This window comes from Chroicocephalus ridibundus, chromosome 1 (assembly GCF_963924245.1).
Source record: "Chroicocephalus ridibundus chromosome 1, bChrRid1.1, whole genome shotgun sequence".
Classification (NCBI taxonomy): domain Eukaryota; kingdom Metazoa; phylum Chordata; class Aves; order Charadriiformes; family Laridae; genus Chroicocephalus; species Chroicocephalus ridibundus.
In genome coordinates this window covers 74,110,906-74,129,214 of record NC_086284.1, presented here as the reverse complement: position 1 = coordinate 74,129,214, position 18,309 = coordinate 74,110,906, and the positions used below count along the sequence as shown (strand labels likewise).

Genomic DNA, 18,309 nt, shown 5'->3' with positions numbered 1-18,309 from the left:
AATTGTAATTCAGACAGAATTACTGGGTTTTACACTGTATTTCAGGAAGAAAAACAGTAAACAAAAAAGTCTACCTACAGCAAAAAAGTGTATCAAGTCTCAGTTCTCCTCCCAAAATTTAACACTAAATGAATTCAACCAAGCATGGCATTAGGCTCTGATCATGCACAGAACAGCATGCAGATAGGAGTGAGATGGATTCACAGAGCACTTTTAGCATCCACACACTTTCAAGAATTACAGTAAGAAAACATTTCAAGAATTCGCATCCCACTTGCCGTTTCATAAACAACAGAAGTGTAGGTGTGGGAGGAGATGGGAAAAGATCTGGGAGAATAAACTAACCTCACTCTCTCTTTTGAGTCTCCAAATGTCTCTTTCAAGTTTGTCAAGTCAGGATAGTAAGTTGCAGGAGGGGCTATTACTTCCACCAAGCCAGAACTGATCTCTGTAGAAAACCTGTAAATAGAAACATCCTAAAGTCACATGAAAGATTCTGAGTTCTGTAGACTTCCTCCTTGGTTTTCTGTTGGTACAGTTATTATGTGTGGTTACAACAATGACTTACGCAAATGAGCCACGTTAAATAAAAGTAGTATATAAAAAAAAATATTGTTTTCCTTAGCTTTGTCTTCAGAGCAGTATAGCCTCTTGCCCAGTAATTCAGAATTCTAACTAGATTCTAAACACTTCTTTTGCTTTTCTTTTTTCAGAACATAGTGATCCCTCCCACCCCCGACCATAGTTTTCTCCGAACATATGGAATACAAAGCCCTAACATAGATGTAAAATTTCCATTCATGTTCAACAAATCCTGCCTGTCTGTGTTGTACCAAATAATTTGATCTCATTTATTGTTTTACAATTTAACTGACTGAATCACTGCCCCTTAATTTGTCATCTATTACTTTGTTGTTTGAAAATCCAAACACCAAAGAATGCATGAGATGTATGATCTCATATTTCCAGAATACTGATTTAGGAAAAAACGAAAAAGCAAACCCACCACTAAGCTAAGAAGTCCCCCATTAAAACTACAACTTACTCTTTTTCCAGGCTTGCAACAACACTGTTAACATAATCAAGATCAGTCTGGAAAAAAAAACAAACACAAAAAACAACACACTTAACAGTTTTGGAGTTATACTTGAAAAGAACCCAGTAAAATAAGCATTGGAAATAGCTGTACTTGAAAATCAGTTTCAGCATGTAAAATATTTGAGTAATGTAGGAACACGTCATACACATAACTATATTTTATGTCTAATGGGAGAATAAACAATTTTTTTTTGTAAACAGAAGGGAATAATATCTACCTTGTATCCGCTTTTAACAGATAGTTCTAATCCAACTGTTGGTATTTTCTTGCAACTTCTCACGCTCTTAATGACAAAATGATCACTGAGTGTTTGTGGAGGAAGAACTTCATATTATTGTTAGATAATAATGAAAACATATATTAAAATATTATCAAGGAAAGCCTTCTGGAAAACAGGGCATTGAACACACTCTTCTTCCAAAAATATATCTCCTAAACTCTGCATTTAAAGTGTGAATGCCCCAACCACAGACAGCAATGAACATGGTGTTTCCCTGACTAGGGTTGATTGTTTGCATCGGAGATTAAACTTGAAGGACTATCAATGCTATAAATCACACAGTTCGTAAAGATACACTGTTTCCAAAAATGACTTGTTGGTTAAAATATAAATTGTGACATTCTGGAAAAGTCTAGATCACCTAGCTTGCCAGAACTGGCGATTACTCAACCTATTCACTTGCTCGTAAACATGCATTGCAGAAAAAAGAGAGTTTGTGAATTCATAAAGGTGACTGAAAATCCTAAACTTAGTTATACTTAATCTAATAACTTGACATGCTATTTATCAATCTTCAAAAGAAAATTTACACTCTATAAATCAACTCAGACTCCGGTGGCTCATGAGGATTCTGCAGAAATAGCTGCCTTTGAAATGCTGGAAACAAAGGAACAGTTCATACTTTTTCTGATGAATTTGTAATGCAGATTACCATTAAAGGATTATACACACGAAGTATAAATCCCTCCCAAGCATTTCTATAGAAGGACTAATCTTGTTTGATAAAGGTGCTTACCCTTTGATCTTAAAAAAAAATCACCATTCCTATTTTTAAAGATTTATTTTTATAAAATCCAACATAATGCCAGTGACGCACACTTTTCCAAAAAGGACAACAGTGGGTTTCTTCCAAAAGCAGAATCTAAATACTACAAGAACACGTGAGTAGAAAGCATTTGTCATAAGTTTTCTCATACATGTTTTCTTCATAAGTGCTATGCAATCACAATAGCTTCATATTCAAGAGATGTAGCCTGTATACTTCCAACCTCATATTGTAATCTGTGCTGCTGTCACACAAAGTCAAGATGGTCTGGTCTAGCTGCACTGAACACAAGACACAGCAAATACCACTGCTGGCTTAGTAGGTAGTCTTCCTTACGAATCAACAATCGCTGCATCGGCATAGTGCAAAAGGAGATGCCACTTTTAGAATTAAAAAAAAAACCCACTGAGATTAAAAGACTTTACACCATTTTTCACATGAGCAAATGCATTAAAAACTTGACCCTACCATTTTTTCTTGTATTGTGTTCAAGTGGAAAGGTTGTTTGTTTTTTTGTTGGTGTGTTTGTTTGGGTATTTTTTTTTGGTGGGCGGGGAAGGGCCAGGGGTGGCTTCTGTGAAAAGCTGCAAGAAGCTTCCCCTACATTCGATAGAGACAATGACAGCTGGCTCCAACATGGACCCACCACTGGCCATGGCCAAGACAATCAGCAACAGTGATAGTGCCTCTGGGATAATATATTTAAGAAGGGGAAAAAGTTGCTGCGCAACAGCAACTGCAGCCAAAGAAAAGAGAGAGAATATGTGAGAGAAACCACTCTGCAGACTCCAATGTCAGTGAAGAAGAGGGAGGAGGTACTCCAGGTGTGGGAGCAGAGATTCCCCTGCAGCCCATGGTGAAGACCATGGTGAGGCAGACTGTCCCCCTCCAGCCCATAGAGGCTAAAAGTGGAACAGATATCCACCTGCAGCCCATGGAGGACCCCATGCTGGAGCAGGTGGATGCAGCTACAATGAACTTAAATCTGTTTCATGGTATCAGTGCTCCCTGCAACTATTGAAAGGAAATTTCACTGGTGATCCCAACCAAAGCAGCACAATCTGTAAGACGACAGCTATGAATTAATGAAGACCACAGCTACCAAATCAGAAGGCAATAAGAAAGCCAGAATTTTTCCTTAATAAAACTATTCAGGTTGAAGATTAAATAATCCCTAGGAGTTGGGACCCAAGAAAAACAAGCAAAAAAAGTATGTTTTTAGAACTAATCATTTTGAAGCAATTAAATGCAAAATTGTGATAGGCCACAACCAAAGAGTTAACAGTGCCAGCCACAAAGATGCATCTTATCAATGAATCACACGGAGCCTTACAAACAAGTTTGTCCTGTTAGGTGGATCTCTGTGAACTAATGAGAGGCATATGTAGGGGTGTTTTTTTCCAATAATCAGCAGTTCACATCTTTCCGCCTGTCCTTTCTTCCTAATCATATGAAATTACTGATCTCAGAGAAAGCAAGAAACACTTGCAGCAAGACATCCTCCTTTTTTCATTCATACCAGATCAGATCAAAGATTGAGCCCCACTCACCATCTGGCTTCCAGCAGTGGCAGCCATAAACAGATACATAGCAAAGAATAAGAACAAGACAAACATACACAATACTCCCTCCTGTGACCATCCATGCTCTGACTATCTTCAGTTCAGGTTACTTCCTGAGACAGATGTGATTTTCTGTATTTAATATTCCTCAGTAGACTCCTCTTCAAGATACCTCGCCAGTATCCCCTTAAGCCTGTCTAAACTTTCAGCATGAAAAGATTTTAGCTTATGAGATCTATGGAGTTTCAAAAGCCTGTGAACATGGCAACATCTAAGGTTTAACTCCTTGCATCAGCAATTTTGATGAGACACACACATATAGACTGCTTTGATGAATCTCTCTAAAAGAAAACTGAGAGTCCATTGTGGAACAATCTAAAGTTTCAGACTGTCAGTGAAATAAGTTTTTAAGTTTCCTCAGGTTTTGTAAGATGCTGCCCTACAATTCTCTAAAGTACCTTCTCTAGTTTAGGTGAGGCTGCATTTCAAATTTGCAATTATTCTAATGTTTGTCTGAACAAACATTGTTATTCATAACAAACACACAAAGAACCAGAGGAGAAATGAACTTTCCAATATTTTTATTGATTTTTATGAGTGAGCATGTGCATAGCAAAGAAGTAGAATGTATTAGGTAGCAGACAAAACAAGATGTTAGAAAGTTCCTATTAAAAGCTGTCAGACAAAAACAAGATTCCTAGTTTTAAGAATCAACTCTTTTGTACTGTTAAATTGTACCTACTCCATACCTTCAAGAACGACAGAAGGTAGACTGTTTCTCAAAATGTAAGGAAAACCATGGCATTTTAGGCTGAAGGTCTATCTACTGTCTTAGCCAGTAGCAGATGCACAAGGAAAAAAAAAAAAAAAGAAAAAGATGCAATCACAGGGTATCTTGAGTTGAAAGGGACCCATAAGGATCATTGAGTCCACCTCCCTCCTCCTTGCAGGACTGTGTAAAACCAAACCAAACCATGTGACTAAGTGGATTGTCCAGATGCTCCTTCAACTCTGACAGGTGTGGTGCCATGACCGCTGCCCTAGGGAGCCTGTTCCAGTGACTGACAACCCTCCCTGTGAAGAACTTTTTCCCAATGTCCAACCTGAACTTCCCCTGATGCTGCTTCATTCCATTTCCTCATGTCCTATTGCCAGTCACCAGAGAGAGATTAGCACCCCACCTCCACTGCCTGCCTTGAGGAAGACGTAGACTGCAATGAAATCACCCCTCAGCCTTCTTTTCTCCAAGCTGAACAAGCCAAGTGACCTCAGCTGTTCCTTGTAAGTTTTGACCTCAAGACCTTTCACCATCTTGGTCACCTTCCTCTGGACACACTCTAACAGTTTGATGTTCTTCTTATACTGAGGCACACAAAACTGCACACAGTACTTAAGGTGGGGCCGCCCCAGTGCGGTGTAGAGTGCAATAAACAGGGTATGTACAGAACGAACCTTCTTTCTCTTCATATACCTCCCAGTTCTCAGTAATCAACAGTTTATAATTCCTAGGCCTGACTGGTATCCATACCATTATATTCAATAGCTCTTCCTGCATCTGGACTTTGTGAATTTGCGTGATTCGTTTCAAAACCCATTTACTCACTTGTATTTCACAATATCCAGTAGTAACAAGGTCCACAATTTAGCTATGTACCAAGCGAAAAATATTCTCTTTGTTTTAGATTTTGCCTCAATTTTATTTAGCAGCACCTAGATTGCATCTGTATCACCATGTGAAACTGAGAATCGGTTCTATCCACGGATGTAAAATCTAAATGTGTCCAAACAGGGCTGGAGCCAGGCTGACATACAGGCAGAGCAAGCACACACACACTTTGCATCAGACCATACAAGACATGGTCTTGTACTCTAGCAGTACCAAAACGACATGGCACTGCTAGAAGAAACAAAAATAGCCTTGAAGTTCAGACATCTACATCCCATTGGAAAAGTGGGATTCCTGCCCCCACTTTTATTTTGTGCCTCACCCCTCCTGCAACAACTTATCTAGTGATACTGGATACATTACAAATTTAAGTTTTTCTTAGTTTGCCACTAAGCATTACTAAATTCCCACGACTTGTCCACCTGATACTATCAGAAGTGCTAAACACTGGACTATGTCAATATAAAGTGCTACAGCTGCCATGAAAACTTAGACTATATGCTTTAACATTCGCACCTGGCTAGTGAAAAACTTCATTTTCACATTAGATTCTCCAAAGGGGGTGAAAAAAAAACAAAACTAAAATCGCAAAAAAATACAACATGATGGAATGCCATGATGCAGCACACAAGCAACATAACTGTAGCATTTTCTTGTTCTGGAAATTTTACTTGCAACCTTAGCTTTTTTAAAAGTTATAATTTTCAAGTTGCATATTGAAACACTCTGCAGAATGTACAAGTTTTCAGCAGCTGACTCTGCTTTGAGCAGGGGGGTTGAACTAAATGATCTTCTAGAGGTCCCTTCTAATTTCAGTGATTCTTTGAATCTCAGATCTTGCCTTAACAGACCAAACTTCTGTTTGGATTAAATTTCTATTTCAGTTGTCAAAAAGAGTCAGTTTTAGGAAGAGAAGTGCAAATAGAAGCAAAGATGGCACTAAAATTCCAAAGAGATATTTTTTTTTCCCCCCACAAGGAAAGGAAATTAAGATGCAGAATATCAAAATACTACAAATTCAAGAAGAGAAGCTGCAGGGGAAAAGGGAGGAAATTCAGACATTAACTGTATAGTACCTTCTAAACAATGTGGTTTATCCAGGCTGTTAGATTATCCAGGTCTTAATTCTTAAATGAAATCTAATATAAGTCAGTCTTAACTTATTCAAGAACATCTTCCAAAAAAAGAAAAAAATCCGTGGGAAACAATCATGCTAATCTGCAAAGCATGGGCATTTCATTGCTTACTAATTTCTACAATTTTATCTGATCTTTCATGTAGAATTCCTGTAGAATGGGGGTGGAATAATTTTACAGTGTATTTTAAATAACAACAAACAATGCAAAATTGAACAGCCTCCATAAAAGGCAAAGCAAACATATATTTGCCTTGAAATGGTGAATATATTTGAATGAATATAATTATCTATATACAAGTCATTAAAATTCACATAGGAAAAAGCAGCCACTAAAGTGGCATTTGAACCTATTTTTGGATATTTATGCAGTGAAGAAAAAGCCTTAAGGAATAAAAGTGCAGCAGTGGCTTCCAGTGGTTGCAATAGTGTATGGATATAAATAAAACCTGGGGAAAGAGGTAGTATCTGTTATAGTCCAACAAATGCATCTGAAAAAAAATTATTTTCAGGAATACAGTGTCTGAGGCAGCAAGTTCAGGGAATACATATATACATGGAATATAAGAACAAGACGCAAAGCAAAAAACAGGAATGCAGAATACTGTCATAACATAGCCCGCTAATGTTACATAAGCACAATGTACCTTCTGTGTCCTACATGAGCTAATGACTTCATTCCTCTCTTACTGGAAGTCCCCACTCTATCACACAGGTAAGAGATATCTTTCTCTCTCCAATCATTTCCACGATTAACCTGATTCAGTTCAGGACAGTGTTTCGCAACGCAGAGCCTTTGGCAGCAACAGCAGGAATACAAGCACACTCTTGTATCACTCCACTCTCATTTCTCCCTACGCTTGCGTCCTGCATGTCAGCCCCTCAATCGTGAGGGAATAAATCCATATGGATTGTGTTGTGAACCACAGCACCACATCAGAGAGCAAGTTAGCTTTTAAGAAGGCCAGCCAGAACAAAAATATCAAGGGACTCCTCAAAACAGGACATTTGGATGCAAGGTATGTTAGTGTCATACAGCATTCTACTAGTTTTGTGCATATTACAGATGAAGCCTGGTTTGTAGAGTCTGAAAGAAAGTAGTATATGTGGCCTGGCAACCTGGAGAAACTGTCTTCTCCTTGGGTAAGGCTGTAAATTGTTGAAAAGGTCTAGATTGTTTTTTTGAAGATAGTTGCTATGTACAGTCAAAAGTACCTTTCTATGGTATGTGTTACTCATAATGAGGAAAAATTCCGTCTGTCCTCCAAATCTTTAGGCCAAGGCAGACCACAATAGCAAAATTTGATAGTGCTGTCCAAAACTTAAAGTGTCAATTCAGTCAATCATCCAGGTATGAAGTCATCTGCTACAATGCTTCTGAAATAAGATTATTATTGTTACTCTCCATCTCATAAACACACTAGACATTACCGAAGAGATCAGACACAATTCCATCCACTAACAGTGATGCTCCCTTACCAGACGCATCAGATAGATACTGTGGCCCAGGTGCATCTCAGAAGGAATTTTACAGATAGAGAAGGATTTCAGTCAATCTTAAGAAAAGAGCAGAACCCTGAATTTTATCTTTGTGCTGGGATACTAAATTTGTCTCAGGTACACGGAAGTTTTCAAATCCTGTCAAGGATCTTCTCTGAGATCCAAAAAAGATTTTTAATCACTGGTTTAATCCCTTATAAAAGCTTTGCTAGGCACTGCCATGAAAAGGAGTGTAAAATGACACGAGGTTCCCAGTATCAGCAGTCCATACTCTTTGGGTACCAAAGCTTAGGTGCCAAAGAAGCAGGGATTGTAGTAGCAGCTTAAATATCTCAAATTCTCACTGACAGGCCAAACTACCCTTCCAGATATAAGAGTTAGCAGCATATCCAGAAGCTGTGTTCATTCGGATCAGTTTTGAGTGAGATGCCCAAAACAAAGGCTATCATCTGTGTAGGCTTTTAAAATTACCTGGTGAAGATAACGTATCATTCGGCACAACAGCCTTTTCTAGATTTGATTTTTTTAAAATACATATATTACATACATACATATGTATATGCTAAGATCTATTGGTCTGTCTCCAACTCGAGATCTTTTGAGGACTAGGAATACACTCTCCAATGCATCTCCAGGAAAGGGAGGCTCTCAAGTTTTCAACAATTAGCAGAAAGAATGGAACACCTCTTTAGCCAGGATGATACTAATACATCTGTGTTGAGACCAAGAGGCACAAAACACTCCTTTGTTTTCTATCAAGAGATCTGTTGATCAAAGGGATCTATAATTCAGGCCCAGAGCAAGAAGAGGGGAAAATATGGGCTCATTTATTTTGCTGGAGAAGTTTTCCATATTACACTCCAATGTTAATACATCCAAAAGAGATTCAGCAAGGTTTGACCCAGTATTTGCACTCAGTGCTTAATTTGCTAAGGCTTTGCTCATACCAGCCCACAGGATGGTACCTTGCTGGGTGCTTGTGTCACACTGACCCAACCAGTATAGACACTTTTCCAAACAAATAAAACAGAAAGAAGATTCTCCACAGAAGAAGGACAGATAAAACACTATTGAAGATCAACATCTTTTAATTTAGCAACCACTGTTTACATAGAGATGACATGGTGACAGTAAAAGATATTCAAGATATGTAGGTTTCTCTAAGCAGAAGTGCATTGTATGCACATGAAGCAATAGAGTAAGATTTGAATAAGCAATACGCAAGAAAGTAACATATGGACTAGTGCTCCAAGAACAAATGGCTGGTCAATTATTGCCTGGTCAGATGTAATCAGTAGCGAACAGAATCAGCAAAATGCTTTTGCATACCTGTAGTGTCTTCTGATTCTTACTGAAATTATTTGTCTTCCTGATATTTTTGGTCAAATCAAGGTCTTTCCAGTATACACTGATTACTGTTTGTACAAAAGATTGTGCTAAGTGCAGTCACTGATTAATGAAGTGGACTGACAATAATTTGTGATATATTTAGAACAAGCCTAAGATGCATTTTCTTCATGGTAGATGAGATGATCTCACAAGAAAAAAAATGAAATTGTTTAGACACCAGAAAAGTATGTTAATTTCTCTCATATTCAGTAGTGTGTGTGAAAATATATATGTCTGCTGTTTGATGATGTAAAGTACTTCAAAACCATGTTTCCTATGTTAATTACAAACCTATTTAATAAAAATACTAGACAACCATTTTAATCTGAAGTTCATAGCTTCTTAAATCTAGAGCCTATAGTTTATTCTGAAAGCAAGTTCTCACGCAGAACGGGTTTATGAGATTCGAATTGCTTGCTTCAAGTCATCTGATAAGCCTACGAACTAGCTACATAGTGAAGGGGAATGAAAAGATTTTTAAGTATAGAGGTATAATGAATCATGCCTATTTATTAGTCATCCTAATGAATACCTGCAAATTATTCTGTAATAAAGTTATTTTAACAAATTGGAGAATACAGACATGTGTCAGTGGGACAACTGCAGTTTACTGTCAAGCAATTCATTTAAATTGGTGATTAGATATCACATCAGCTGAGATATTTTAAAATTCCTTGAACTTCCAGTATGGAAGTTTACTGTGTATAATTACATTACTGAGAAATATCCATACAGTAAGTAAATATGCAGATCTCTGTTTAATAACCATAATGCATCTGTGTTTACCAGCTCATCTATTTATGTTCATGCTGTTTGAAGGCAGACATTAGCCTTAATTTTCAACTTGTTTTCTAGTAAAATAGTCAACTTTACAAGAGAGGAATGAGATTGATCTGCTAAAAAAAATAAAACATCAGGATTAAAAGCTTTTTAGGGTGCTTAGCACAAAGAGATTACAGTCCACTACTGGCTTCTGGCAATACTTCTTAAACACTGTCAACTTGATTTCTCAAATAAAGTCAGCAAGAAAATACTAAAGTCTTTTTAAAATACCATTTTTCATTTAATTATCTCATAAAAACATTTCTGTAAAGTCTTGCACTTTTTTTTTTGTTGGTACAAGCTATAGACAAAGCTCAGATAGTAATTTTCAGCTTATTAACAAAATTACCTAACCTCACACTATGCCCATTTCTTGCTGTACTTAAACGGCACTGGAGTTGAGCGGAGGTCATTTTCCTAATTTGATTTCCACTAAGTCATAGACAAAGCAATCAAACTGTCCAACTGAACACTGTTTGAATTAATCCACTAAAAAGATATGAACTTAAAATATCCACACCGTCCAGAAAAATAAAATCAGTAACAATCTATGCCTAACATCTCAAACTGCAGCACTCGTTTGAGCAAGGACTAAGCAGTAGCATGAAGAGAATGGGAAGAATCCTTGCTACAACCCCAGAGTACCTTAGCCATTATTTTGATGTTGAAGGAATAAAGTAATTAGCATATCTCTGTCACTAGGTATAAGCATCAAAAGATTTGCAAAATAACCAGTCCACTGAATCCACGTTCACTATTCCCTTCATAAATAGAAAAAGCTGGGCTCTTCAGGATCATTTCTCTGAGAAACACAAGACTGACACTGTCTCCTTTTTATGGAATCTGTCTACATCTCAATTTCATGGAATTCCTGAAAGGAGTGGTACTTGAAATTAAAGGCAGGTTAGAAACTGTATAAAAATATTTGATTACCTCTCCTATGAAGACAACCATAACACAATCCAGTTTTTCTTCAGGGGATAGCTTATCAATAAGAGAGTGGAGAGTTTCTGTAAGGTAAGACTTGACTTTTCTTTTCACCGTAGGTATTCCCATTACAATGGAAACTGAAATCAAACAAACCAGAAATGTACTTTCAGTGATTTCATACACAAGATAGAAATAAAAAAAATCTTATCTCATAATAAAGCATTGCTTAAGAAATCCAATAGTTAAAAGATGGAGTTAACAGTAATTTAAAATAGTTTAAAAATACACCACCCATCATCAGGAGCATGATTAACATACTCACAGCAAATACAGCAAACAAAAAAAAAGTAATCCTAGACATGTCAGACTATTGCATATGTAATAATCAACAACCATGGTATTAATCAGATAAGGTGCACCAGGGCTCATAGAGTGATTAAACTCCCTAACTTGGTTTTATTTTCAAATTGGCATAACCATTCTTCACAACCCAAGTATTTAACTTCTCAGAAATCATCTTTTAAAATGACACTGCTGAAAAAAACCTCTATTGCTTCCCTTGCACCTGATTTGGGTTCTTCTAGAAAAACAAGTCCAGGCCATCAGGACAAATTTCCAGGCAATCCTGGAAATCCTTTCTTAGTCTTTCTTCTGCACCCCACCCCATATCAGGGGCTGGCTACCTACTGGGAACACAGCAGACAGCAACAGGAACACAGTAAAAGGATAAAGCAGACTTCATGAAGTCAACATCAGCATTCTAAGCCATCTGTGTGAAATGATTTACCACATCATAAATATATAAAAATCAAACAACTTTTTAAAAAGGTTGTTCATCCTTCCTTATAGAGCCTGTTTTGCCTAGCAACTACACATTAAGAACCTCTGAATTTAAAAAAAAAAAAACCACAAAACACTCAAAAAGCACAGCGACAAGGAAAGGGGAAGATGGGAAAAATAATTTTAACTCAGAATTTCCTCCCTCTTTTTAATTAAGCCTGATTCCAATTTCTATTTTGTCATTTCAAACTTCTGTCATATATTCCCAATGGGATATAATACAGCATTCACTTAAAACAATAAAAGGAATATGAGCCTTTTTCTTCCTGAATAACAACATTGAAATAAATGGTGTTTATAGTCAGAAAAATAACACTAAAGGTTGAGTCCACATATTTGTCTCACAGGCATGTCTTCTGTTAAAAGAAGGAGCAACCAAACTTACTGAAGTAACAAAAAAAAAAAAAGTATAGGCCAGGAGTAACAAATGCTTCTTTCAAAAGCAAGGAGGGGGAGAAAATTAAAAAGTGAGAAGCCTAATGGAGAATGACACAAACCATTCAAGTCAGATGGCACACAGAGAAACCAGGATTCATTGGTGGAGCCTTCAAGCTTAGATACACACACGCTTTGAGGTCTATCAGCTTGGTTGGGCTTCATGCTATTTGTTTTCTAGAGCTCCAAGAGTGGGATTCCATGGAGCTATCCTAATGACCAATGCTCAGAATTTGTGAAGATTAAGAAAAGAGGGGGTCAACAGTATTGCAGCATAACACTGATTTTTGCCCCCCCTTCAACAAGTGTCCAAATTTTATTGAAGCAATAATATCTGATTATCCTAGTTCTCCCAATTTTAAGTTATACTTTGAAATATATTGTTCAAAAAAAACAGAAACTCTGAGCTAATTATATCCGTATCAACTCTAAACTAATTATATCCATGCATGGTTGCCCCACAAACCTGAAAAGCCAAAGGGATGTGTCCATTAGCAGTTCAGAATCTGTAATGTTTGAGCTTTGTTCCCTTTTACTTAGTTACAAAAAAAATAATGCTCCTTAATGTGTACCTTAACATGGCATGGGCTATGACTGAGATTATGCAGGAAAGAGCAAAGCTGAAGCCAAACTCCTTTCATCTTGCATTCAGTGCGAATTCTAAGAGATATCAATATCACACAAGTTAAATGATATGTCCTTGATCTACCAAGCAATGCAGTAAATTACATTACTAAAACGAGAAAGTTCTACAGATATAAAACATAAAATAAGCATCACATGAGCATACCTCCTGTCCTTCCAAGGCCAACCTGCACAGAAGGTTGAAGGCTTCCTTCATTTTTCAACAAATGAGGCAAATGGTAATAGATATTTGGCACTTGAAGAGATTTTCTACTTGTTAGCTCTTTTAGCAATTTCAGTGTCTCATCTGTAAACATACATGAAATCAGTAATGGATAAAACAAATAATATTAAGTTTTACGGAGTGGTAAAAAGTACAAAATTCCAAGCTTGGTCTTAACTGAAAAACAGAACAAACAATGCCTTTTACTGAGGCATTATATCTTGTGTATAAAGGACATCTTTGCTCATTTTAATTTTTTAAATAAATGATGGCAAAGATTATTTTCCACCTTGTAGGAATAACCTTGCTACAGATATAGTTAATACTTAGCTGATCACATAAGACTTAGCGTGTAATCACAGAAGACAAGAATGCCCCATTTATTTAGGGGTTTGGGGTGGGTTTTGTTTGGGTGTTTTTTTTCCCCCCAATAAATCAAAATGGGAGGCTTATTTACCCAGATTATTTTTTACTTATACTTACAGAGCTCATCACCACATAGTGATGCTACTGCAAATAACTTTTCAAAGCTACAAAATACATATTGGAATACACTGCATATACAGATACAAAACAAAAATAGGATTAAATATACAATTGAGATTTTCAGTATTTCTGCAATAAAATAAATGCTAACATGAATTTAATTTAGTCCATTAAAGTATACTTAAAATAATTCTTGCTCTTTCTAGAAACTGCCTCTCAGGATCTCCAGGTGGCTCTCAAAGGTGCAAATAACAGTTTTTAAATTCCCCTGCTGTGCATGTTGATTTTCTTACATCAAGTGTGAAAATAACTCTTATTTCAAAAAACAAATATGATAGCATATGGACCCTTCAAAAATTATGGGCTTTATAATATCAACTTAAGTAAAAAAAACCGTACTCAAGGTTTTGAAGATAAAATTGAATTGTGAAGAAGTGAGAAAAGTAATGCTGTAAGTGTCATTCCTCTCAGATTCTGAGCAGAGCTTCTAAGCTGATAGAAGGGTTTTGTTATGGGTTTTGGTTTGATTGGGGTTTTTAAAAATGTTTATTTTTGGTGAAATTAAATTCCTAACCACTTATAATCTTGAAAAAAAGCTTTGTAAATAGATGTTATAAATAGAGACGCTTATTTTGATCGATTCCAGTACAGGAACATTTTACTTCTCCTCCTAACACTTCCTTTAGCTTCAACTGCCAAAGCCGGACTAAGAATTCTGTCAAAGTGTGACAACTCTTTGTATGAATGAATAATGGTCTACATAAAACAATCTGGAATTCTTTCAGCTTCAAAGACAGCAAATACTACAGAGTATTATGTATACTTAAGTGCATTAAACTTAAAAAATAATAATAATAATCTAAGTTCTGAGCACAAAAGCTCAGGAATTCAGACTTCAGTTGACCACCCCTCATGGCTCCATATGGAACAAAGAGGATGTCCCAGTTGGGATCCAGACACAGTAGAATGTTGAAAATGTGAATTGGTAACTTCAGTTGCATCAGAAGAGACTAACTCCCTATAGCTATATTGTCTATAAGCAAGCTAACTCAATTTTAGAAATAAATGTGGTAATAACTTAATAATAAATCCAGTATCAAAAATTACTTGACTTCCTCTATTGTTGTTCACTTTAACAGCAAAAACATACACACAGAAGAGGAAGACAAGAGTCACGGTCTATGTTAAATGTAACCTTTACCCACACCATTCCCAAAGATTCAGGGAGCTATAGAGATCCGGTTGGATAGGCCATTAGTGTCAGACAGAGCAATTCATCATTAATATCAGCACTGAGGGCCTGTAATTATAATAACCACCCCCCCACAAAAAAATTATAGAAAATAGTAACCCATAGCAAAAATGCAAGTAGACAACAAGATTCAAAAAGTTTGATCCAGTTTTTTGATTTGCAAAACTCTTTTCCTCATTAGGCCAATACAGTGAAATTTCTGCAACCTACAGAATCAGACCTCTCACAGAAAGTTTGCATTTATTTGGTATTCATTTTCCATCTAGAAAAAACAGAGTGACTAAAGCAGTAATAGTGTGATTTTAAAAAGTTAGTTTCAATAATCTGGTCAGTAGTGCAAAGACATTCTCAAATATTGACAAATGCAGCTGTCAGTAAACTTGAGCATCAGCCTCCAAAATGGGTAAAAACTTAAAGATTTTACCAATTTACCATTTAATTGCTAGTTATTAAGAAGGACGTTATTTGTACATTTTACAAATCATAACCAATACATTAGCACTTAAGGTTTTACATCTTCCAGCTGACTTTTCAAGATATTTTAATTGCTTCAAGTTCATCCATTTCTTCCGTTTGCTCACCTTTCCCCTCAAGCTCTACTTTAAATGTGATGTAAATTATTGTGAAAATATATTCACTATGTTAAATAAGTAACCAGAAGTTCCAAACTTTTGGAGCTATGTGTGGAATAAGTATTCAGTCCCTAAAGTCATGAGAATGAAGAGCAAGTGGATCATTAAGAATAGAAATTGGAAAAAACAAAAGCCAAAAAAATCCCCACCAGATATACCATCTTACACTTTCTTTATTTGCACTGCTGAACAGTTTTATTTGGCTTTCTTGGTACTAATTTCTTATTCCATAGTAATAAGAAAAGATATTAGTAGTGCAGAGTTATAAAAAAAATAGCTCAATCACAGTATGTACCTGAAAAATTATTCATTGCATTCTTACTCCCATTTGTTTCTGCTACTGCACGCCTGAACTGCTCCAAGATAGCATTCAGCTCAGAAGAGCGTTGCAGAGTGCGATGCTCAGCTATACGAAGACGTTCCTTCAAAGCATGAAATTCCCGTTGATATGCAATCAACTTTTCTAGAGAGAAAAAAAGATGATCCTAGTTATTTTTGGAAACAAACACTTACAGACAGATCAAACAAGGGTCAGGGACTGCTCAGCTATGCCACATCTGAAATCAAATCAAGTTTGCACAGCCCAGCACAATCCCACCTGAGTTAGGCACCTTAGCATTTACACAGCATTCAGAGGGAAGAGTGAGCTGCACCAGACACTGATGCAAAGCAGGCATCAAGGGGGGTATGCCCCTCACCTTAGCCCCAGACAGGGGCAGCCTTTGAGTCCTCATTACTCAGCACCACAAGGCAATTCTGAATCTTTTCTTGGAACAGATGCCCACAATTCCTTTCTTTTAAGCAGCATAATGTGAATGGTGCCTTACAAAAGCACAGGTTACACCTTTTGAAAGCCCTCTCTGAATACTTTGTAAGAATGAGTAGAATTTGACAGTATTGCAGACATACTAATTTCAAAGCCAAATTTTAACTCATGGTATTGTCAGTGCCTGCAAGAACAAAAATTTTGATCAAAATCCTGCTAATGTAAATACATACATGTATTCTTTGAAAGGGAGAGGGAAACATCAAAACTCATTTGCTGTTATGTTGCCTATGCCCTTGCCAGCCAGCAAAATAAGCATCCCTGGTTTCTGCATCTTTCCTTCTTCCAATCGTCATTTCCTCAAGTCTCCTGCTCACCATCATGACTCTCCTTCAGCCAATCTACAGACATGGATTGGAGTATTTTAAGTGATTTTAAACCGTGTAATCAATATTCCAACCACACAGCTTTCATCCATAGACATATCTTTTTTGTTATTTACCTATGAATTCCTAGCCTTTTAGTACTGCAATGGTAGGGAAACAGGTTTTGCAAGCAATTTGAATCTCTTCCTGTTGCTACATTACAGTAACACATGGGGTAAAAAAAGAATTACAGTCAACTTTCCCTTGTTAATAATGCTGCATTTCCTCCAGTTTTATTGAACTTCTTTCAATTTACATTTATTTTCTTTTTTTTGTAGCTGGGATGTACTGTTCTGATTATGTTTAGAAAACATAATTAGCTAAAATGCCCTCTGTTTTGAAGACAGAAAAATAAAAACATAGTTCACTACCTCTTAAAAACATTTCCCTTGCCAGCCTTATTTTTCCTTTTTTCATTAAAGCCAAATGGTTATTCCTTTTGTGCCAACAAACCCAGAACACAGATGCTGGCCCACAATACAACACTAGGCACACTAAACGCTGACAACTGAATCCAGACTGCTATTTGAAACAGGACTTGGTGCTTCAGTCAGCAGTATTGAGAAGGCCAGGAAAATTTTCTGGAGTTTCTGGCACAAAGGGCATTCTTACTTGCCAGTGATAACCCAAAGAAATCAAAGATTGCTTGGAACCATGTCTACTAGTTACAGTAAGGTTACAAAATATTTTAACAGCTAAATGAATATAGAATTGTACTAGTATGGAAGCCACACTCAAGTATGAGTGTGATTCCCTCCCCAAAATGAATGAATGGGTGATAGCAGGTTATATAGATCCCTGTTAACTTCTGTCTAAACAGGGAAGAACAGGTGACCCACAAAAGGACTTGCAAGGTTTTATTGAGGGTTTCTATAGCAGTGGATAGCCTCAAAAGCAGCCTGGAGCACCAGGTCTCCCTTCTTGTCTTTCTTCATGGTAAAAGATAGCAAAGTTTGGTACTTCTGTTCTTCCTACTTTGAAAGGGCTAAACCTGTCTGTGGCAGAGTCTGTATTTCTCCCGGGAAAATGGCAAGAACCCTATGGAACACATAGTTCAGACTCCAGCACCTCAGGTAGGATGAATTCAGGTCTTCCTCTCTTGATTTATACAAATTCTTGTTGGAGACCTTTTCTTTTCCTACACTTAGTACAAGATAGCAGCACATCACACACAGTACTCCAATGATTCTGGTGCTCTAAGGAACAGCAGAGGCCTAGGACCAATAATTTACTTAGGAATACATCAAGGAGTGAACTGCAGTAGTTCCCTGCCACCTCCACCTAGCAAACTCCATAATGCAAAATCAGAAATATCTTATTGCTAAACTCAGCTTTTAAGCAGAGATTAAGGTTTTTCTGCCTCCCTAATTCAGGTAGGTAATACAAAAATAGGAACTAGAGGACCTTTATAACTCCACAACAAATTAAAAATATGTCATAAAACTACAAGAAACTTAGAGCCCCACTGAAAAGGCAG

The 18,309-nt window shown here is 36.9% G+C and overlaps 1 protein-coding gene across 5 annotated transcripts in view; it reads right to left on the bottom strand.

Annotated features, from left to right (window-relative positions):
- Positions 1-18,309, bottom strand: part of MGAT4A (alpha-1,3-mannosyl-glycoprotein 4-beta-N-acetylglucosaminyltransferase A) — a 70,420-nt gene that overhangs the window by 27,680 nt on the left and 24,431 nt on the right. For all 5 annotated transcript variants that reach the window (XM_063339732.1, XM_063339751.1, XM_063339722.1 and 2 more), the window contains exons 3-7: positions 15,937-16,104; positions 13,215-13,355; positions 11,153-11,286; positions 1,046-1,092; positions 346-459 (exon numbers count right to left, since the gene is read on the bottom strand). In XM_063339732.1, coding sequence (XP_063195802.1) covers positions 346-459; positions 1,046-1,092; positions 11,153-11,286; positions 13,215-13,355; positions 15,937-16,104 — 604 coding nt within the window. The remainder of the gene's footprint in view (positions 1-345; positions 460-1,045; positions 1,093-11,152; positions 11,287-13,214; positions 13,356-15,936; positions 16,105-18,309) is intronic.